At 51.8% G+C, this 21031-nt stretch overlaps 5 protein-coding genes across 5 annotated transcripts; 3 read left to right on the forward strand and 2 right to left on the reverse strand.

Moving 5' to 3' along the window:
* Positions 1-293: 293 nt before the first annotated feature.
* Positions 294-6763, reverse strand: GT037_000892 (alpha beta-hydrolase; the record flags this gene model as incomplete). The annotated part of the gene is made up of 10 exons (XM_038925939.1): positions 294-875; positions 923-1312; positions 1360-1906; positions 2325-3345; positions 3396-3720; positions 3777-3812; positions 3862-4125; positions 5357-5659; positions 5711-6522; positions 6571-6763. The coding sequence occupies 10 exons, from the start codon at positions 6761-6763 to the stop codon at positions 294-296; spliced, it is 4473 nt and encodes a 1490-aa protein (XP_038791795.1).
* Positions 6764-8693: 1930 nt separating this feature from the next.
* Positions 8694-10543, forward strand: GT037_000893 (mfs general substrate transporter; the record flags this gene model as incomplete). The annotated part of the gene is made up of 5 exons (XM_038925940.1): positions 8694-8790; positions 8859-9224; positions 9273-9326; positions 9379-9812; positions 9863-10543. The coding sequence occupies 5 exons, from the start codon at positions 8694-8696 to the stop codon at positions 10541-10543; spliced, it is 1632 nt and encodes a 543-aa protein (XP_038791796.1).
* A 2090-nt stretch (positions 10544-12633) lies between these two features.
* On the forward strand, positions 12634-16765 carry GT037_000894 (uncharacterized protein; the record flags this gene model as incomplete). The annotated part of the gene is made up of 2 exons (XM_038925941.1): positions 12634-14718; positions 15152-16765. The coding sequence occupies 2 exons, from the start codon at positions 12634-12636 to the stop codon at positions 16763-16765; spliced, it is 3699 nt and encodes a 1232-aa protein (XP_038791797.1).
* A 265-nt stretch (positions 16766-17030) lies between these two features.
* On the reverse strand, positions 17031-18231 carry GT037_000895 (uncharacterized protein; the record flags this gene model as incomplete). Its single annotated transcript, XM_038925942.1, has 2 exons — positions 17031-17463; positions 17522-18231. The coding sequence occupies 2 exons, from the start codon at positions 18229-18231 to the stop codon at positions 17031-17033; spliced, it is 1143 nt and encodes a 380-aa protein (XP_038791798.1).
* Positions 18232-19902: 1671 nt separating this feature from the next.
* GT037_000896 (nucleotide-binding alpha-beta plait protein) lies at positions 19903-20792 on the forward strand (the record flags this gene model as incomplete). The annotated part of the gene is made up of 2 exons (XM_038925943.1): positions 19903-20523; positions 20574-20792. The coding sequence occupies 2 exons, from the start codon at positions 19903-19905 to the stop codon at positions 20790-20792; spliced, it is 840 nt and encodes a 279-aa protein (XP_038791799.1).
* Positions 20793-21031: the final 239 nt, after the last annotated feature.

The following is a 21031-nucleotide window of genomic DNA, read 5'->3' on the forward strand; positions in this document are numbered from 1 at the left end:
TCTTCTGGTATGGGGGTAATAGGGGTACTTTCAGACCTGTTTCTTGCTTAGCCATGTTTCTCGAGATACCACGCCTTTGTTTAATCGAATCTTGTTTCACTTTGACTACACGATCGTTGGATGATCGTATCGTTGGATTGTATTAGTGTAAGCGTGCTTCAAGAGCGTCAGTCTGGTTCGAATCAAACTTGGGCTTGCCCTATAGCATCGGCAATTAATTGCTCAATGTCATCTTCATCCATGTCCGTCAGTTCTTCACCACTACTCTCTGCTAACACCTCTCCAGCAGTATCCTAGACTGCTTTCTGTCCGTCCATAGCGTCCATGGTACCATCGGCGCCCATGCCCGTCCCGTCTCCCTTCCATCCATGGCTAAACACTTCAAAGTTGTCGTCGACGAGCCAATTCAGGTCTTCGCTCTCTGGGCGTAGTGTTCGTGCGAGTCCGTTACCAGCTTTGGGGTAGTGTGCTGGCGGATCGGTGTCGTAACCATCGTCTTCTTCGTACTGGTTGCCGGCCAGGTCTATGGTCGTGCGCGGCTGGTGGCTGCTTTCACCAAGGAGCTGTGCTTCTGCAGGGTCCATCTCCGAGTGTGAATGCGACGAGAACTGCGGTGTGTGATGTGTTGTTGTGTGGCCGTCTGGGGGCGAGGTCATCTGGGCGAAACTGAAGTTTGGTGGGGGTTGATAATTAGCATAGTGGTGGGTAGCCGAAGGTTGTTGTTGCTGGGGCGTTTCCGACTTGATAGCGGAGAAGTTTGTCATGAGATTCTTTATGTTGGGGGGAAATATGGGCAGTTCTGGATGTCGAATTGTGGCTGTTAGGAGGAGGCCGACGAGTTGGTTTTGTGGGAGCGTATTAAAGTATGCGCGTTTCTGCTAGTATTAGCCTGTATCTGGCCTACGCTATGGCATAAACGTACCTCATCTATAGTCAAGTCCTCGGCCGCGATCAGATTCTGTGCGCCTTCCACGACTGTCTGCTTGGCCCGTATGCATGGTCCGCATAGCCACTCTTTCTCAAGCACAGTGACAACCTCGTTGTCGATTGGCGGATTGTGGCAGTATTGGTGATATGCGGTACTACACGCATCACAGAAGACTATCCGGTTGTTGGACGGATCCGTCTCTCGATGACAGGTCTTGCACTTTGCGGCAAGTAGGGTCTTGGTCGACTTCCTCCGCTTAACGCCTTGAGCTGGCTCCGGAATGACGGGTACGAATGCGACGGGCTTGTTTATACTTCGGCCGGACTTGGTTCGTGTGGGTAGTGGAGTGTACGAGTCGGGGACATCGGAGTCGTCGTTGTCGTTCTACACCACGTTAGTATGCCGTCTCAAAGCACACGACAATGACTAACGTCGCTCTCCTCGTCGCTCTCGGAACGTTTCCGCTTGCCGCCTCTGCCCCCGCGTCCGCCACGCCCTCCACGACCCCGTCCGCGCCCTCTGCCAGATGCACGACCAAATGAAGGGCCCGAAGGTGATGCGCCAACTTCCGTCTTCAGTCCACTTGGTGTGCTGACTCTCCCCCCTCTTCCTCTACGCCCAGTACTCGCAGCCGGCGGAGGCGTTGGTAGTTTGTCGCTAGTAACATAACTCTGCAAGATCTCTGCTCGCTTCGCCTCGAAGGCAGCACTTCCGGCGGCATGGCCATTCTTTCCTTGGAGGCGTTCAAGAATCGCAGCGGTGGATGCCGAATACTGGGCAAAGTTTGGACCTCCGGCAGCGCCGCTATTTGTGGGAAAGGTAGACATTTGCGACGACCATGTAGGTCGCATGGGCGTTGTCGATTGCGCTTCTGCATGTGGATGCGGAGGAGCGGACATAGTGGCTGCGCCGCCGATCGCAATTGGCGTGCCATTGCCAGCGCTCAGTTGACTGTTTGGCGGAGTTGGCGCATCCATCCTGCTCTAGCAAGCCCCGCGACTGGGACTGGGTAGCTAAGAATGATGCGATTGTGCTCGTTGAGCAGACGGATAGCCCGTTGCTGCATGACAATCACTTGGAGAGAAGCCGCGATTCTGGCCCAAGCTTCACGCTAACGAGTAAGACGACGTCGCGTTGCATCACCGGTCCGCCTCGCTTCTACTCTATAGTCTTCACCTCCAGCATCCCAATCTATATAATTAAAATCAAGGGAGACAAAGACGCATGTCGGCAGAGTGGAAAATCACGCATGTCGCCAAGACCGCATGTTGTCAGAAAATTGTATGAATAATCATTTGAGCTGCTCAAGTGCTATGTACTAGAGCGAGTGTTTGTTCATCGCTGGTAAACATCAAAGTTGTGAGCGTTGATCAACTCCATGCCCTCCTTCCTGTACGTATCCGGCTCCGCATAGCTCGTCACATTGGCGTCGAACACAAAGTCCATCGGATTAGCGTTATCGTATCGAGGCCACATGGGCTCTGTTCCATTGAAATCGTACGTCTCCCTCCACGAGTTGGGATCGAGATCATGGATAAAACTGACCCAGTTGCTGTTCATGAACCTTGAAAGGTCACGGTAGTTCTCGGTCTTGTTCTCAAATGGAGGAGTAGCAGCGGGCCGATATCCAACACCTTGTAGGTTGAGGAATACGAATGCGACTTCTTGGAAGTGCGTGACACCGACTGCAGCAGGGAGGCCAGCCGGGATCGCATTGAAGCGATAACAGTATGCTGACACATTGGCAGCAGCCCATGTCTGACATGTCAACCTACGATTGGCAATGAAGACTTGGTCGCCAAAGTATGACGCTGAGCGGCGAAACTGCGCTCCAAATGCCGGGCCTAGGGTGAGGTTACCCAAGCTTGCGATAACATTGACGGAAGGATCGTCAGGGTACGCTGCAAGTAGCTGCTCTGTCAGATTGGCAGGAACTCCGCTCGCCATGATGAAGGTACGAAGATCCTCGGTGGAGTTTACAGGCTGAGGGCTGAATGCTGTACCTTCATCCGAGTTGGCACCCGAGATAATTGGAACATGCACAAACTCGCCGGCTTCAAGCTGAAGAGAGGTGCGCTTCTGAATGAAGTCACCATCCAGGCAAGGCATGAAGTTCGTTATGTTGAAGGTCGGAGTTGTGGTGTTGAGAGCAGTGTTTAGCTGCTCAGCAGGCAACTGACGTAGACATTCGAGTGGACTGGTAGTATTTGCACAGTTGGTTCGGCGAGTGAGCTCGCTATACATGTCGGCATAGCCTACTGCTGGGTCCGGAAGAGGCCCGAAGTTGATGGGGTTGCCACTCTGCATAATAGCACCACGGAAGAGCTTGTCGTCACGTCCACTGTAGGCTGTCAAGTGGAATCCAACGGATGCTCCACCAGCGCTCTCGCCATATATAGTCACTTGTTTGGGGTCGCCTGTTCCATGTCAACTCATGCACTTCGGACTTCGTCTTGAGCAGACATACCTCCAAAGGCTTCGATATTCTCCTGTACCCACTGCAGCGCCAAACGCTGATCTCTCAGGCCCAAATTCAGGTTTCCGGTATCCCTGACTTCTTCACTTCCACTCAGGAAGCCCCAGGCAGATAGTCGGTAGTTGATGGTCACACCAATGATGGGCTTTCCAATCTTTTGAGCATTCTCCACGGTAAAAGAGAGGTTATAGCGCTGATCGACACCTCCTCCTTGGAAGAAGCCACCTCCGTGTATCCAGAATGCGACTGGAAGTTTTTCATCCTCACTGCATCCTGCCGGACGAATAACATTCAGGTACAGACAATCTTCCGAGACCTAGAAATGGGCAACGGGTCAGTTTAAGCCGAATTCTCGGTTAGTTTGACACCTACCGGATAGTTCCATTGATCAGAGCCATATCCGTAGCACTGTGATATTTGTCAGCCCAAGCTCCTTACCATAGATCAAAACATATACCTCAGTAGAGTACTGCGTAGCCGACTTCGTCTCGTCCCAGGTGGTGTTGAGGCCAACAGGATTTCTGAAGCGAAGACTGCCCACGGGCGGTTGAGCATACGGTATACCCAAGAAAAGGTCCTGATCATATTCGGCAGAGTGTATGCCGACATACGTTCCATTCTTCGTCTGAGCGGTTGGCACAGCAGCGTCGGAGACTGCTAGGCCGAAGAACAGCGCGGTCGCTAGAGCTGCGTTGCGCAACATGACAGGCGATTGCGATGACTGGTGTGATCAACCCGGAGCATCGCTGAGGTTAGCCATGCTTTATACTGACAAGCTTTAGCTCGCTGTTGCTAAGTAGCCTCGTGACGGGGACATAGTCTGTGTCGTACTGCGCGACTAGACATCTGCCGCTCCGTCTCGAATCCGGGGTATGACGGTATAAGCTCCAATAGTGAATATTCCCCGAACCGAGGATCAAGTATTGCGGGGATCATGACATCGTGACGCTGGTTGTTTTTCTCGCGAGGTGGAGCGATCCGGGGTTGCCATTGGACAGGCTCAGCCCGATGTTTGCCCGTGGGCCCCCAGATGTCTCCTAGCGTGGTTATCATAACGATACTGTGGGGTACAGAACATGGCAAATCCCAACGGCATTTCCAAGTCTGGAACTCAAATCTACCCCCGACGGTGGAATAGCATGTTCCTGTTGTCATTCTGGTTATCGTCTCTTGTTCACACTGTTACTTGGGTACTTGCTCGTCAGAGACACCGTAGCTGAATACATAGTCTTTACTGCTGAGACGCGTGTGTCTGGCGAGAAGAGTACGAAAGGCTTCGGCAATTCCATCGGAGACACTACGGTATTCAGCCACCGGGAAACAACTCCCACTTCATGAGGCTCTTTCAAGGTTCGTACCGATTCAGCCTTCTTTTCTATTGCCAAGATACTTACTCGGTAGCATTGGCAATTGTGCTCTCTATCCCTGTTCAACTAGCCTTCCCTGTATCTTAATCTTCCTCTCTACTTCTCGGTGCAAAAGTCTTGTTGCCGCTTGTCCCCACCTGGTAAGCAGCGCTCACTCCAGCTTGACGCCGTTCAGATGTGATGGCATTTTAGCGGATCCGGCAGCTAGTCTTGGATGAGGCAGAAAACCAACAGCTAGAGCGTCCACAACGTTAGGCGGTATACCAAGGGTTCCGATAGCCTAATCTCTCTAGCGTAGAGCCATGACTGCTACCACTACTGCCCCACGAACACCTGTTTGTTGTCAAACACTGTTGGGGAACGGTAAGTTTCCTTGAGCAAATCGCACAGCGCAAGTCCCCAAACACTTTGCGGCGGACTGCATGTACTCGAGATATGAATGTCTTATGAAAGAATACTGATTGAACTAAGTGGTATCATCTAAAATATGCTATTATCCGCACAAGTGAACGGTCCGTTTAAGGTGCTATCAGGATCGTTGTAGATGTCGATGAGCGCCTTCAGAGATGTGTATAATCCTCCCACCATCAGAAAGATGGTCATCAGCATGATGCCGTAGTTGACAACAGCCAGGGCCTTCTTCTGCGGTGAACTCCATTGCGTCTTCCAGTTCAGATGCAGCCAAAAGATGCTCGTGAGTCCAAACGTAAACCATGAGATAAAGATGGCGGACGAGATATTGAGAATCGACGAGAAGATTGGAATCGCGTTGGAGATGACGAAGGATACGATCCAGAACAGGGCGCCGAGGCCGATCCACAGAGTCCAGGTGAACGTGTTGTGGACGTTTACCTGCTCAGGCTTTGCAGCTCGCATAATAGTAATGTACTACGTTGACGTTAACTTATGGTTTCCTCTACAGGACTAAATAGTTCTTACCATAAACTTGATGGCTGTAATGCCAATAATCAGACCAGTTCCCAGCACCGAGGGGATAAGAATGCCGTAAGCAATCTTGGCAGTCAATTCGGGAGCCGAGCCGAGCGCGGGCGATGTGACTGCATTGCCTGCAAGGCCATAGATGACACAGGCGACTACGATGTAGATGACCACTTCGAAAGATTTCTGCATAAAGAGCGCAGGAGGGAAGTCCTTGGATGGGTCTCTCATCTCAGCCATGACACTGATGAAACTCTGGTTTCCAGCGAAAGCGAAAGCCACGTTCAGCAGAGCGTTTACTGCCTCGACGAAAGTCGGCTTCCCAACTAAATCTATCGAAACCTCGAATCCGGGTGGGGCGTTTGGTCCAGCAACACCAAGCGCAATCATAACGATTAGAACCGCAGCTACAATAGAGATCGTGCATACCCAGCTAGCGGCGGCGGCGAAAGAGAGCTTTCGTGGGATGCAGAGTAGCCAACAGAGGATGTGAGGAAACGCCAGGAAAGCCACCGTGCAGAGAGCATGGCGCGACAGCGTGTTGAGAGCCACCGATAGAGTAATGTTGGCGGAAGCGCAGATGAGAACAAGGTTGAAAACAAAGGCAATTCCGAGAAAGGTTTCGAATGGCTTGCCTCCGACGTATAATGCGCAGTCGACCAAGTTCGTAACCATGGGGTATTTTCGATAGAATTGGAGAAGGATGTATCCGCAGTAAGTTGTCAAGATACCAAATCCAAGGATTGCGATGATTCCGGGTATCAGGCCGAGCGTCTTCAAAGCGGAGGGCAAACTGAGGATACCAATTCCGACTTCGATCGTGATCAGGATGACGCACGCTCGCCATCGACCCAACGTACGGTAATTCTCTCCTGGAGTGTTTGGGTATTCTGTCGCCCCAGCGAATCCATCACCTGTCCATCCAGTGGTGATGTCGGTGTTGTGTCCGTATGCCTGCTCCATATCGTCCTTCTCTGATGCGGTTGTGTGAGAAGCAACATCGTCGTTCGAGGGCGCTTTGTGCTCTTTCTTAAGGAAGGCTTTCAGACCCATGGTTGAGATTTGGCCGTAACAACGGGTTATGGGGTCTGAAATGATACTAGATGAAAGGTAACTTGGCAGCGAGAAGCGGCGAAGCTGGGTCTTTTGAACCTGCGCGCCTCCTGTATCGGACCTCTGGGTCATCATCCTAGGACGTAATGTGTGCTAGTGGCCGAACAGACCCTGGGAGATCGCCTCCCGGTGACTACTGCACACGTCGACTTGAATTCTGGCTAACATAGTGCACATCCTAGGGATCCACTGTCAAGCTTGCAACAGCGGAGTAAAGTTTGTGGGGGAAAGAGTACGATAAGGCTACATGCGGCATAGGCTTTTGAAAACATCGTCGCTACATAATGTCAATGCAGAAGGGGTCTTGGAGTTTGATGAGGAGTGTGGGTCATCGTGAGTAATAGTGTGCGCTGAGATGTGACCGTGTCGTCCGATGCTCCACATATCACGTAAAAGTCTTCGAGAAATTCTTCGCGCCGGGATTGGCCGCTTGGCAACGTGCTTGAACCAGCCGAAGTGCGGTGCCAGAGCCGGTGGGACGTATGAACAGGTTGTAACACATGTTTGTCAGCATATATGTAGAGGTCTGAGTGATGCAGTCGACAAAGCGATGCCATGTCAGCGGGATGGAGGTGGGACCAGGGCGGGCGCTAGCGACGCTAAGACGGTACCCTCTACAGGGCTGAGGCAGCATAAGTCGACAATCAGAACCTGAGCACGCGACAGAAGCCGTATCACCCGCATCGCGTGCTACTATAGATATATGAAGATTTTTAAGTAACAGGAGTAGTGGACGACGGATTTGAAGGTACAACGAATTCGGTAGATGCCACTTGCTTGTCAAGACCTGTTATGTGACCCTAAAACTTGCTCACCTCTCCGTCTTGTTCGTGTGATAGAGGCATTGCTGGGGTTTGGATTATGGAGATCGGAGTTTGCTGTGTATTTAGCCATGCTTAGGACAGCTGCCGATAGTTACTTCACTCTGCGTGTTTTTCCATGGATTTCTAGATCCAGTGAAGACGTGGATCCGTATGGCAGTGGTTCAGGAAGCTATTGGCTGTTTACATGTGACAGGCAGATGGCGTATCTAGGTGTGTAGCACTGGACCTGAAGTGATGGTGTTGCAAAAAGGTACAGCCGCCTTCTGGTTGGCCATATGCAGAGCGATGCAGGGCAACGGCTAGCTTCCTTGGCCGCCTATACGTTAGGGCGTCTTACCCGAATTCGATGATTGGTCTTTGTGCACCATATGCTAGATGCAGATATGAAAATCATCTAAGGCTGAAAGCGATTATCCAAGAGGTGTTGCTCCAAGAGGTGTTGCACCAAAAGAGGAGAGAAAAACATGATAACGATGACGTCGCTCCGTCTGGTTTACGCTTGATGTCACCAAAACGCAGGAGAACCGCGGAAACGGCTAAGAGCGCCAAGTCACTAGCGCATCGCTATCGCCACCGCTATGTGGGTCACAACTAGATGTAACAAGGTTCCCCGACGTGCTCCACGGTATCTTCGCGGGAAAATCAGCGGGTGTGTCTGTATTGAGTAGTCAGTGAGGTATCGAGTTGCGAGTGGAAAGGCGTTGTGCTGCATCGCCATGCAGAATGTTCATTGTAGATTGCATGCAGGGTAATGTGCTCGCCAAGTCTGTCTAGTGCGCCTGCCGATCGTCCCGTCCTAGTGGCTGGCTTCCGTTGGTTGGACGGGCACCGACCAGAACTTTCCTCCTCCGTTCTCCTCTCTGCATTCTTTGTACAGCACACCGCTATCACACAACTTCTGTTTCTAGCCACCGCGCCCTCATTTGTTTGCTTCTAGGTCTTTTTAGGTCAAACGCAGGGAAAGCTCTACTCACACAGCAAGCCACCTCCGAGCTAAAGGACAACTGCGTGTTGGCGAAGCCGTAAGAACCAAACCAGGTTGCAGAATGTCATTTCTTACCAAGAATCGAAGAACAAGTCTCCCCCAAGATGCCCCCGAAATCCGCGAAGATCAATTTCCCGCTGCTCAGCTCGGTCTCCTAGGTATGACTTTCTACGTCACTGACACTAGTTGTCACTAGCCTGAGCCTCGCACTGACAGTACATTCCAGCACTGGTTCGAGTCGCAGAACCAATTGCTCTCACCTCGATACTTCCATACGCATGGAAACTCGTCACCAACTTCCAGGTTGGCTCCGAAGCGAATGCACCGTTCTTCGCCGGTCTGCTCATCTCCGCCTTTTCGCTCGCTGAAGCATGCTCGGGCATGTACTGGGGCTCAGTCTCCGATCGCATAGGTAGAAAACCCGTTGTTATACTTGGGTGTCTAGGAACAATGTCTTCTTTGCTACTTGTTGGCTTAGCTCCTAATTTCTGGGTCGCCCTTCTGGGTCGGATCATCGGCGGTGCGCTTAATGGTAACATCGGCGTTATCCAGACCATGGTGGGAGAGTTGGTCAAACGACCCGAACATGAACGTAAGTTCCAACGCCTGCTTCTGTTAGATATTACTAATTAGCAAATAGCAAAGGCGTATGCAGTCATGCCGTTTGTATGGAGCATTGGTACTATCATAGGCCGTAAGATCTCACCAATCCATCGTCCCCTAGTCACCTATACTGACTGCTCTAGCATCGATCGGCGGATATTTTGCTGAGCCCGCTCGAAACTTTCCATCTGTCTTCAGCCCCACTGGTTTTTTTGCCAAGTTCCCTTATTTACTTCCAAACATTATCTGTGCCTCTCTACTCCTACTCTCTATCTTGATGGCATATTTCCTTCTAGAGGAGACTCACCCAGACAAGCAGCCTCGAGGCTATTTCGAACAATACGACCCAGGCGTTGCAGAGACGCCGCTTCTCCCAGCCCAGGGTGCGACAGCTGATGCAGCCGCAAACTTGACAGCAGATTCTTACGGCACTTTCAACGCCGTAGAGGTTGAACACGACGAAATCTGGCGTGTGCGCTCTAACGGAGATTGGGTAGAATCGCCAACAGATGAGAAGGTCTTCACACGTCCAGTCATCTTATTCGTCGTAGCACTGGGGATCTTCACATACCATTCCGTAAGTCCAATAGATATCCCGACATGAACAACCGGCTGATGTGAATTTAGATGACATACGATCACCTCCTTCCCATCTTCCTCCAGGACAAACGCGCTGACAGTGACATGAACGCACTGGACATCTCGCCTTCTTCTTTGGGCGGTGGTCTTGGTATCCCTATTCAGAACGTGGGCATCATCCTTTCTCTTAACGGCATCATTCAGCTCGCGATCCAGGGCTTCGTCTTCCCTCTATTGGCGGATTGCTTTGGTGTATGGCGCCTGCTCCTCGTGGTTACGCTCGCACATCCGATTGCATACTTTATTGTTCCCTTCCTGCAGCTTCTACCCGAAAACTTGCTCTACCCCGGTCTATTCGCTTGCCTGACCGTGCGAAATCTGACATCGATCCTGGCCTTCCCACTTCTCCTGATCATGATCAAAGAAGCTACGCCCGACAGGTCGCATCTCGGAAGAATCAACGGACTAGCAGCGTCGACAGGTGCTGCCTGCCGTACAGTGGCGAGCCCTATTGCTGGCTTACTCTACGGTCTATCTATTGAGCTACACTTCACACCCTTGGCCTGGTGGGGTTCTGCCCTGGTCGCAATCTGCGGAGCTCTCCAGGTGCCATTCCTGAATCGCGCCGCGCACGAGTGTCACGCTCGTGTTCGTAACGTAGCTAGCGACTATCTTACCAAGGAACGTCGTCGGAGTGAAGTAGTGCACATTGTGGTCGAAGACGAATAGTTATGGAGGCAGCAACCTTCCGGACATAGCGCGTAGACGCGCAACTATAGATTGGAGTATTATGTTCTCGCCCACCCGTTTTTGGGCATAAATTAGTCCTACAAAACGCGATTCATCTTCGAGGCGTTTTGGGGGCAACGGCAACGATACCAGAATTGTGTGGATATCAGTGCTGTGCATTGGGGGTTTGGCGTTCACTGCGTTTACATCGGTATAGATCACGGCAGAAATTTGCAAATGTCTACGTTCCATGAATATAGCAAGATGACAGGTTCCTTCTTGCATAACTTTCCCGTGGCTGTCATCGTCGGATGCGTTACTAAAGGGACCGGGGTAGTCGTAGCATAATGTCAGTATTTCATGCGGAGTTCAATTCTCGAAACGACTAGGTTGTCATGGACTTAGGGAGTACAAGAATAGCAACGTGTCAGGGCTCTCCGAAGGGACAATCCGACAATGTACCGAAGCAGCGAGGTACAATCTGAACTACCTTCGGTTGAGTTCTCTGTACTGTGTTTCTTGATGATAATCTGAAAGCTTTGAGGATGATCTATGAGCCAACGTCTTGCAGTTGTGTACAAGATCTCCTCTCATGTCGCGTCCTCTTACAATGTGGCTTGTGGTAAATTGCAGCCTTGAGATGCCGTCATTCTTGTTCAGGAACTACTGTCCTGCGTCAGTGTTCCGAACGCTGACACCGCCACTTCCGCGTTCACGACACCTTTGTGGCCTGTTCCACATGCTGCAAGGTACCCGTGCGCCATGTCTCCAAAGCTTGCCAGTCCACCCCTGCACCATATGCGATATTCTGAGAGCTATGCAACCTCCATCTGGCAATCAGATTACCTTCCGAAGGACGTTCAATATTGATTTGCAGATGGATAGTGAGTGGTGCGCGGGTGATGAATCGCGCATGCCCCTCCATGCCTCGGTCTTTCTCGCCCGAACTTCAGTAAGAACAACGCTGCCAGTACTCCGAGCTTGATCAGCTGGCAGCTCTATCGTGGCTTTCAACGCTCTTCTTCATGCTACCGTCCTTCTAATATCGCAAACAAGCCTTCGAGACGCGGGCTCTCGATGGACCTAGGATCCATGTCGCGCGAAGCTTGATGTTCCTCACGCTGGTTGGCTACTGTAAGGGCGCAATGGCGGAACAGCCGTGAAACACGCTCGTGCATGTTCCTTCAGAACGACAGCTTCACGACTAAAGTTAGTGGCGGGATTGGCTCGAACGGGAGATACAGATGACGGAGAATAGCTTGGCTAGGCAATACGGATCTAGACGGATGCAGGGCAAGGGACTGGCGGGCCAGACACACGAAGAAAGCAAATATGGAACCCTCCAGATGCCCGCATATATCGATCCCTTAGTGTCTCCGCGGTACCGCTACTGAAGTTGATCCGGGAGGCGACAAAGCATAGATGTGACGACTCGTCGACAGTTTGCGGCTCTGCGTTCGTTCGAGAATGTGGACATCGGGCCTCACCCAGTCATAAGAGCATTGAACAATATACTTGACGCAGCTGGCTTGCCGATGTACAACCTCTTCACGTCATTGGCTCGTACCTGCATGACAGTCTACTCAAGCCTGCTATTTAGGGCGTTTCGGAAGCGCCCCTGTTGCCCTCGCTTACAACATGCTCACGCCAAAGCCGTTCGACTAGGCTCCACAACCTCTTCCCAGGCCATCTTGTAACCGACGACACTATTGCCATGTGGACCTGCAGAGCGCGCGACAAAGACGGACATGGAGGCCCCTTGGGCGACTCGTTCTGATCGTGGCTGAGCAGACGAGTCGGAGGCTGTCGGCGGACCAATCCTTTGGAAATGTTTCGAGCTGGCTTGTTTCGAACGAGCGTGGTGGTAGAAGTATATCTTCCTCCATTGTCCTTTCTCCTAGTGTTTCTACACACTCTATCTTCTTAATTACAGCATTGCATTTGCTGCTACTTTCGCTTACCAAGGCGAACAAAGTCACACTCTTTCGACTTTGCCGTCTTGTCAGACCGTCATTCGTTCAAGGTCCAACTACAATATACTTTATCTTTATTGCAACTTTTGAATTTGAACTCGACCTCTATATTTCACCATGAAGTCCACATACGCTCTTTTGGTCACTGGCCTCGCAGCCCAGCAGACCGCAGCACACTGGAACTTTTTCGACAACTACGGCACACCCAACTACAGCAAGAACGTTTGCGACGACAAGCAGAAGGGTGGCTTCGACTGGTCGGATCTTACAGATGGTCAGTCTGTCGGCAACTATGGTGATTTTGACTTCTCTGGAGGATGGAAGTGCTCCAACTCCTTCGGAAAGCGGGACTCCATGAGCAAGCGGACGTTTGGAAACAAGTGCATCAAGAACACCGTTCGCAAGGACAAGCCTGCCACATTCGGCTGTGCCCAGCGTGGTTTCTCGATCACACACATGGATGTTTCATCCGAGTTCGACGCTGAAATTGAACTCCATTACAAGATGGAAGACGGATCTCTCTGCAAGCAACACACCAGCTGCTCGGCGGGTGGATCGACGTTGCAGAACACACAGTGCGGTGGCGCCAAATCCGTCGAGGTCTACCTTGGCTCACACTACAAGGGCGAAAAGGAGTCTTGCGAAATTGGTTTCCACAACATTGGTTTTGACTGCAATGCTGAGAAACCATACACTACTCCCTCTCCACCTGAGGTTCCCTCTACCTCAAGCGAAGTTGTATCTTCCACCATCGTTGAGTCATCCACTGCTCCAGCTTCCAGCGTTATCTCCTCCGCTGTCGAGACCCCTGCTTCCTCTGCGGTCGAGACTCCTGCATCGTCTTCTGCCGTTGAGACACCCGCAACCTCTGTCAACGAGTGCGGACAGTATGGCGAGGCATGTAACACACCTGTTGAGACACCTCTCTCTTCCACTGCTCCTTTTGCCAACAGCTCTATGCCCGCCTACACTCCTCCAGCCTCTTCAGCCGTCGAGATTGAGTCTTCCTCTGTCGTCGAGGTCTCCAGCACCCCTGTATCGATCTCTTCCATTAGCACTGCTACTCCTCAACCGGAGTCTTCCACCGCTGAGGTACCACCTACATCTCAGAGCTCCGTTGCTGCTGGTTGCGGTTACGGAGAATCTTGCGAGCAGTCTTCAATCGTCGCATCCTCAACGGCCGCGTCGTCAGCTGTTGTTTCATCTGCTATTGTCACTTCTGCTGTCCCTAGCTCTGGAACTGCCCTCCCTGCTACCAGCTCCGCCGCTCCTCAGCCTTCCAGCCCTAGTTACCCTCCTGTCGACATCACGGACTCGGTTCCCAAGTGCATGAACTCGTGGCTCCAGATCTCGGCCCCAGATTGCAAGGACAACACCGATTCCAACTGCTACTGTGTCAAGCCTGAATTCACCAAGAACGTCATTGACTGTATCTCAGCTCGCTGTGGTAGCGACGACGAAATCAGCAAGGCCCTTCAATACTTCATCGGCATCTGCGCTGAACACGTTCCTAAGAACCCCAGCATCGTCGATGACTGCCCTTCGTACATTCCCTTGAACCCTACTCCTGCCGCTCCATCTGGTGGTGCTTCCACTGGTGTTGCTAGCAGCAGTGAGGTTCCAGAGGCCGCTGAGAGCAGCTCCATGGCTGCCCCTCCCGCTGGTGGCGAGAGCTCTGCTGTTCCCTCTGCTCCTGCTCAGGACACATCCAGTGCATACGGCCCTGGTTACCCTGGTGAGACACCTGCTGTTCCTACCCAAGGTACTACGACCGTCCCTGCCGGTGAAACTCCTGCGATTACCACTGTCGTCTCCTCTGCAACCATGACTCAGGTTGTTGGCACCACCACTCCTGCCCCTGAGACTCCTGCTGCAGAGACTCCATGCACCACCATCACCTTCGGTACCACAACACTTACCGTCCCACAAGTTCACTTCACCACCCAGACCAACTCTGCCGGCGCCAATCCAACTGAGCCTGTTGCCCTTGTGCCTGGCACTGCTGAGCCTGCTCAGACCCCAGCTGCCACCACATCCGCTGCTGGTGGTGCTCCTTACCCCATCCCCTCCACCATGGGCACTGCCACTGTTCCTATGGGTACTGCTACCGGTACTGGAGCCATCCGCCCTTCTTCGCCAGCTGAGTTCACTGGCGCTGCCTCGCCTTTCACCGTGGTGCCCAAGGGTGCTCTATTCGGTGCTGTTCTTGCCTTCCTCGCCTTTTAGATGCTATACATTGTAATATGGTGTAGCTTTATCTCTTTTGTTTCGCTGTTTGTATCGAGCTACTGGTACCTTAAATGATGCACAATTCGTATCCGAGGACTCGAATCTGTAATGCAAGCGTTTCCTCTGAGCCACAGAGTATATAGAAAAGTATACCACGAGTGATTTACATACTTTGACACGATTCTTGAGTACCGTTATGATTGAGTCCATGTTGCTCGGAGTTGACGGCAACAAGACACTGCATGGGTTCGCATGTGAATAAGATGGGGCAGAGGGCTGTGCCGAGGTCCGCTACGCGGATCATAGGCGCAGCATTCAGGGATCATCGTCATATGGCTAGCTTCCCCAGACTCTCTAATGACAACAACATCCCCTCAAACTATGGTCCTGACACATACAACCGAAGACGCCCAGTATGTCGTCGTCTGGCGCATCGCAGCCCACGCCGCCCAGTAAAGCACAGAGCGTCGATCCAATATTGCGCAATGCGCTCCGCTACACCATCTCGGCCAAGGAGTATCAGTTGCTGCACCAGTACCTCCTTTCGCGCGCACCCGTCGTGAAGAAGCGCACTATACATCCTAAACGATACGACGCGATTGTCAAGGGTCCGGATGACTACAATGTAGCCGCATTCCGCGCTGCACTGCGGTTGGGCGTTGTGACCTTCTCGGGGCTGAAGGCATGGGAAGTGATTAGCACGAGGCTCCTTTCGCGGGGGACAGCGAAGAGGAGTCAACCTAGGACATCAGTCCTCAAGTCACCCAACGTGCGCCTCAGCAGCTCCCTCGCCCTCATACTCCTATTCCACCGCCTCCTACGTCGCTTCTTTCTGCGCATCCGTGAAAGCCTACTCAGCCACGAAGGCAAGTCGTTCCGGCGACGAAACCCGCGCATATCCCGTTCCTTGACGTCGAGGTTGGCACCGGCCATTGGATCCAGCTTGGCGGGCTTCTTCCTCGCAGTGTACCCCGGGGATCAACTGCGCGTAACAATTGCGATATACATAATGACAAGAGCTCTGGAGTTTGGCTACAATTACTCGGAGGAACTAGGATACTTCAAGAACAAACCAACCTGGCTTGGTTCCTGGATGATAATGCCAGTGGCATGTGGTCAATTACTGCACGCATTCGTCTTCGACCGTGACTGTTTCCCTTCTGGCATGGGCAATCACATACTGAAGAACTCACCAGAGTACATACAGAAACGACCCAAAGACTACCCAAGCACGGCGCAGTGGCCAGGCACGTTTGATATTGTGGACAACCTAGCCGACATATCGCGGCAACGCTGGCCAGCTTTCGTATCACCCATCCTCTTCCCCAATGCAGAAACGCTACCAAAACGCCTGTCGTCCATCTCTCCCATAACCTCTCCTGCACATCCAGCCATCAAGTCCTTGTCGTGCGCCTTGCTCCACCCACAAGATCCTTCCTGTCTGCGAACCTACGTCCAGTACTGGATCCAAGCCTTTCCCAAAATCGCCCGTTTTTTTACTCTCTTCTTCGCGGCTATGAGCATCACAAAGTACAAAGCTTTCCTCTCCTTTCCCATCGCCTCGTTAAACAATCTCGCCAAACGCGTACTGCGCATGTCGCTCTTCCTCTCTGGTGCTATAGGAACGAGTTGGGGCTCTATTTGCCTCTTCCAGAACATTCTGCCCCGGACTTTCCTCTCCACCCAACGATGGTTCCTAGGTGGTTTCCTCGGTGGCCTATGGGCTTTCTTGGAGAGGAAAGGTGGGCGGAGTAATTTCTTATATACAGCCAGAATGTCGATTGATTCACTATGGAAAGTGGGTGTCAAGAGGAGATGGTGGAAGGGCGTGAAGAATGGAGACGTACTGCTTTTCGTTGTTAGTTTGGCAACTGTCAATGCTTTGTATGAGGTGTCGCCACGGGCGGTTAACAGTGGTGTTGCCAGGAAGGGATTAGGTGTGTTGAGGGGTGAGGGCTGGGTTGATAGAGCAGTAGTGCCGACTGAAGGTAAGGGCGAAGAAGGTGCTGACCAGGAGTAATGATATCCAACTGTTTGTGTACGAACACTCTGAATACTGAACATGGTGATGGTGCATTTTGAATCTCAAGGTATATATGTAACGTGCTGAATTGGCATACAAGTAATGACTGTCATAACAAATTCGCTCCAAAAGGACTGAACAATCTTGGGTGGGGTATAACAAGGCTTTTGAAGCCAGACAAACACGCTGAGTCGCTTCTTCCATCTCCTGCCATTACATCTACCGCCTACTTTTCCTCCTCGTAGTAGAATCACATGTTACATCAAGCCATCTTCATACTCTCGGCGCTCTCGGCCAGCTCTGCCCTTTCACCACCATAACTCTTCGGTACACCCTTACCCAGCTCGGCGGCAAGCTGATTTCCATAGCTCAGCACCACAAACTTCTTGCTCGTCTCTTTGGCCACAACCAACTTCATTGCGTTGAACAGCCAACCCATGACCACGGGTACGTTGACGAAGAACTTCCTGCTCAAGGTCTCGGGGTAATGGCGTCCTAGTATCTCAATGGTCTTATTGGTTGCCGTCTTGACAAGGGGGTCGCGGCGCAAGAAAGAGACTTGAAGGTAGTCGTGGATTTGAAATCCTTGGTATGGGTCTGGGCCTTCTCCGAAATTGGGAATGGGCGTCGTAGCAGCGGGGAGGTTGAGTGCTTGGACGGACTTTTCCATAAGGCCCACACGCCAGCGGAGGAAGCTGTAAGGCTTCTGTTAGAATGGCACCACTTATGGCATTAGGAGAAGAAAGAACATACCCAACTAGATCACCAAACGTAGCCTTGTTGTCCTTGACAGCTCCATAGATGTTGAAAGTAACGATATCCTTCTTGCTGGGACTCTCCGGCACGCCCTCGACCTCCAGCACGTATCCTAGCCCATCGAACTTGCTCTTATCGAATGTCTCTCCTGCCGCCTTGGTCGGATCGAACTCCTTTCTCCACTTCAGCGTATCCAGTAGCTGTGACTTCGCTTTCTCCAGATCGTTTTGGTTGGCTCGGAGGAACTTTTGTAGTATGAGCTTGGTATGGAAGGGTTTCGATTTGCTGAGCTCTATGCCATAGACTTCTCCATGCTGGGCTTCGGTAACGAGGGCTTCGAAAGCATCGTAGAACTTGGTGAGTGGGTGATCGGGCGCCGTCTCTGGCCAGAAGGGTCCCTGAGTGGGCGCTACGGTGTCGGCTTCGGGTTCTTTCCGTTCCACAGGTTTGGCTTCGCTGTGTGCGGTTTCGGGCGCCACGGCATTGGCTTGGGGAGTGACGTCTGCTTCCTTGATCTCTCCTTTCTTTTCGTCGACAGAGAGATCGGCTACTGCCGCGGTGGCGTTGTCGATAGCCTCCCCTCCATCGTTCTTGTCGTTGGACCCAGCCACAAGATCAGGCTCCGGCTGTTTCTCCAGACCTGCTCCACTAAAGAGACCGGCCCCCTCTGTAGGTGCCGTACTCGCGTCCTCGGGCTTCGCTGCCATCTTTCTTTACTTCGCAAAGGGGCGTGTGCTAGTCGGGCTGCCAACGTTGTGTTTGGAGAATTGTTTCAGGAATGTGGAGGCCGATCTCTAAACTCCGGAACCGCGATGCGCGTCCTCACGTGTCTTAAATCGATATGCGATTGTACATCAACTGTACACACCGCTCCAAATTTATGGCCAGTATAACTCAATTGTTTCTATGTACGGAATCTGCTCGACAGGGGAGCTGCCTGAAGTTCGCCCCATGTTCGTAAAAAAAAAAAGGTCTTTGCCTACAACAAAGCGTGCACATGATGTTTAGCTAGGACAAATTCCTCCGTAGAAGCCTAATCTAAGTATGCATTTACCACGATCAAGAGTATTTAAATAGATTCTGCCCATATGCAGTGTGTACTAGGGGTTCCATGTTCACTGTCAATGTACTTTGCGAACAGTCAAGGTTCAGTAGTAGTAATAGTTTAGACATTTTCATTATACATAAGAAACTACATAATCGCGCTGTACTTCCCGACAGACACCTCTATTGAATTCGCTTCGTCTCCTGCTGTACACACCTTACTCAATTCCATCGGCGTGTGACAACGGTTGAGGAGGAAGGAAGAATGAGTAGTGGCGATGCACGATACGAGCGTCATCTGCGACTGACAGTCAGCATATAATGTCCGTCGTTGATTTGAACAAATAACACAGTTGAAGAGAGCAATCAGTCGAAAGATGAAAAGTCTCGAATGTTTTTTCAATCAGTGAGGCGAGCCCCGTCTGAGTTAGCATGAATTGGTGTTCATCATAGCATGGAAAAGAAGAAAAAAACGTGGGTAATGTACCTTTCCACTGCACAGCTGATAGCTGAAAGATGTGTTATTTTAATACTATATTTACCTAGAGCAATGTCAGTAACAATTCAGACAGAAGACGTTTCGACTAGAGCTCGGGTATGGGAAGAGATTCAGGTAATCGAACTAGTTTATTCCCCACGGAGTGGTCGGTATTTGATAATACATTTGTTGCTCATCATCTAAGGATAGGTACTGGGGTGCGAGGGATGTGGTCTAACCTTTTGAATCATATTACAGCCCACGAAGCCTTTGCCGTCTGGACAAGGCTATGACGAGGTCTGCCATCGCTTGTAACCAACGACCATAGAGGATGTGCGACAGGCGTAACGCTTCGTGGGGCTACGGACCGACATGAGCGGTGGCGCTTTGCAATGCGCATCATAGTCGCGAGGTCATACTCGGACAGACAACTGCGAGACCCTTTATAGTTTGTTAGCGTTGGTCCCAGCAGAAGTTGCAGTAACAAATTGGTAGATGTTGCGAACGATCAGTATTCTCGTTTGGCTTGAGTGGTCGGATCACCATAGAATGTATGATAGGGGCGACACAAGTGTTCATCATGATAACAACAGTAAACAGAGAGAGGGAGGGTATGATGACTTACGAATAGTTGGGCGCGTTGTTGGAGTGAGAAGGGAAGCAGCGAGCGCAACTTTTGTATGGGAACTTTTCGCGGCGGTGTTTCGTTTCGCCGAGCGGGTCATGGTCCAAGCTTTCATCCATGCGGCTCTCTTGCTCATGGACGCGCTCCACCGTTGTTCCTCGGTCGGCACCTACGCGCTTCCTTTCTACATCAACCCACCACGACGAAACTCCATTTGCACCCTCACCCAACATGGTCGCCTCAACATCGGCATCGTTTGAGAACTTTGTCAAGCAGACAAGGGAGAAGAAGAAGAACGAAGCCCTCGCGCAGCAGTTCCTAGGCGGAGCCAACCGAGGACGGAAAGCGAACGCATCAGGCGCTGGTGGACGGTCGCGCGTCGAGTCCGAGAAGCCCTCGTTGCTCAGCCGGATAAACGGGGGTGCCGGCGTCCAAAAGCGATCATCGAGCGCAAAACCAGCGGGCAGCATCGAGGGGAAATGGCAGCATGATCTGCATAAGCTGAACAATCCCCGCGGCGCAGCCAACAACAGGAATACCCTCGCTCGGACGGCTTCAGCATCGCAGGTTGAGCGCAACAGTAGGACGTACGGCAAATTTGCTCCCGCTATCGGTCAAGGTGCAGCAGGCTTCAGCATTCGAGGTGTTGCGACTGGAGGCCCGTGTACCGTCATCGCGAGCAACTTTGCACCTGGAACCACAGCCGCGGATATCGAAGCCGTCATGAGCCCAATTGGCGGAGAGACGCTGGGCTGCAGACTCTTGTCTTCCAACCCGACCGTCATGGTTGAACTACAGTTTGCAAGCAGAGACGGGGCCGAGAATGTTATTGCAACATTCAACAACCAGAAGGTCAGTCGTCTGGCGTGCAAATTGCTGGGCTGGGCTAATCAGAACAACAGGCTGATGGAAGACTACTCTACGTCTACATGAAGGATGTTCCTGCGAGCACCCACGTAGCGCAACCCCGAGCACCGCCCGCTCGCCTGACACAATCCATGGATGACATGGACGTTGATACCAACGCGGGCGCACAAGCCGGTAGCTACCAAGATGGCCGATTCGGCTTCAGCGACGCTGGTCGCAGGGAACCACCGCGCGGCCCCCGCCGACGATACTAGAGCTTAAGCATCAGCGCACATCTTCTTCGATTTCCCCTGTACGATACCCTTTCACCAATGATAGCGATGAACAGACTCCACTCGGCGGGGGCTCTAAATCAATGACATGCAGATGAGCCGTGTAGTATTGTTTTTGTTTCGGAGACATAAGCAGGGAGTTAGGTTACAGAGACATCGTATGCTCTAACGACTTCCTCGCAAAGGATCTGGTATCTAGAATACATCTTTAATTATCGACG

The sequence above is a fragment of the Alternaria burnsii genome (genome assembly GCF_013036055.1).
Source record: "Alternaria burnsii strain CBS107.38 chromosome Unknown 705, whole genome shotgun sequence".
NCBI lineage: Eukaryota > Fungi > Ascomycota > Dothideomycetes > Pleosporales > Pleosporaceae > Alternaria > Alternaria burnsii.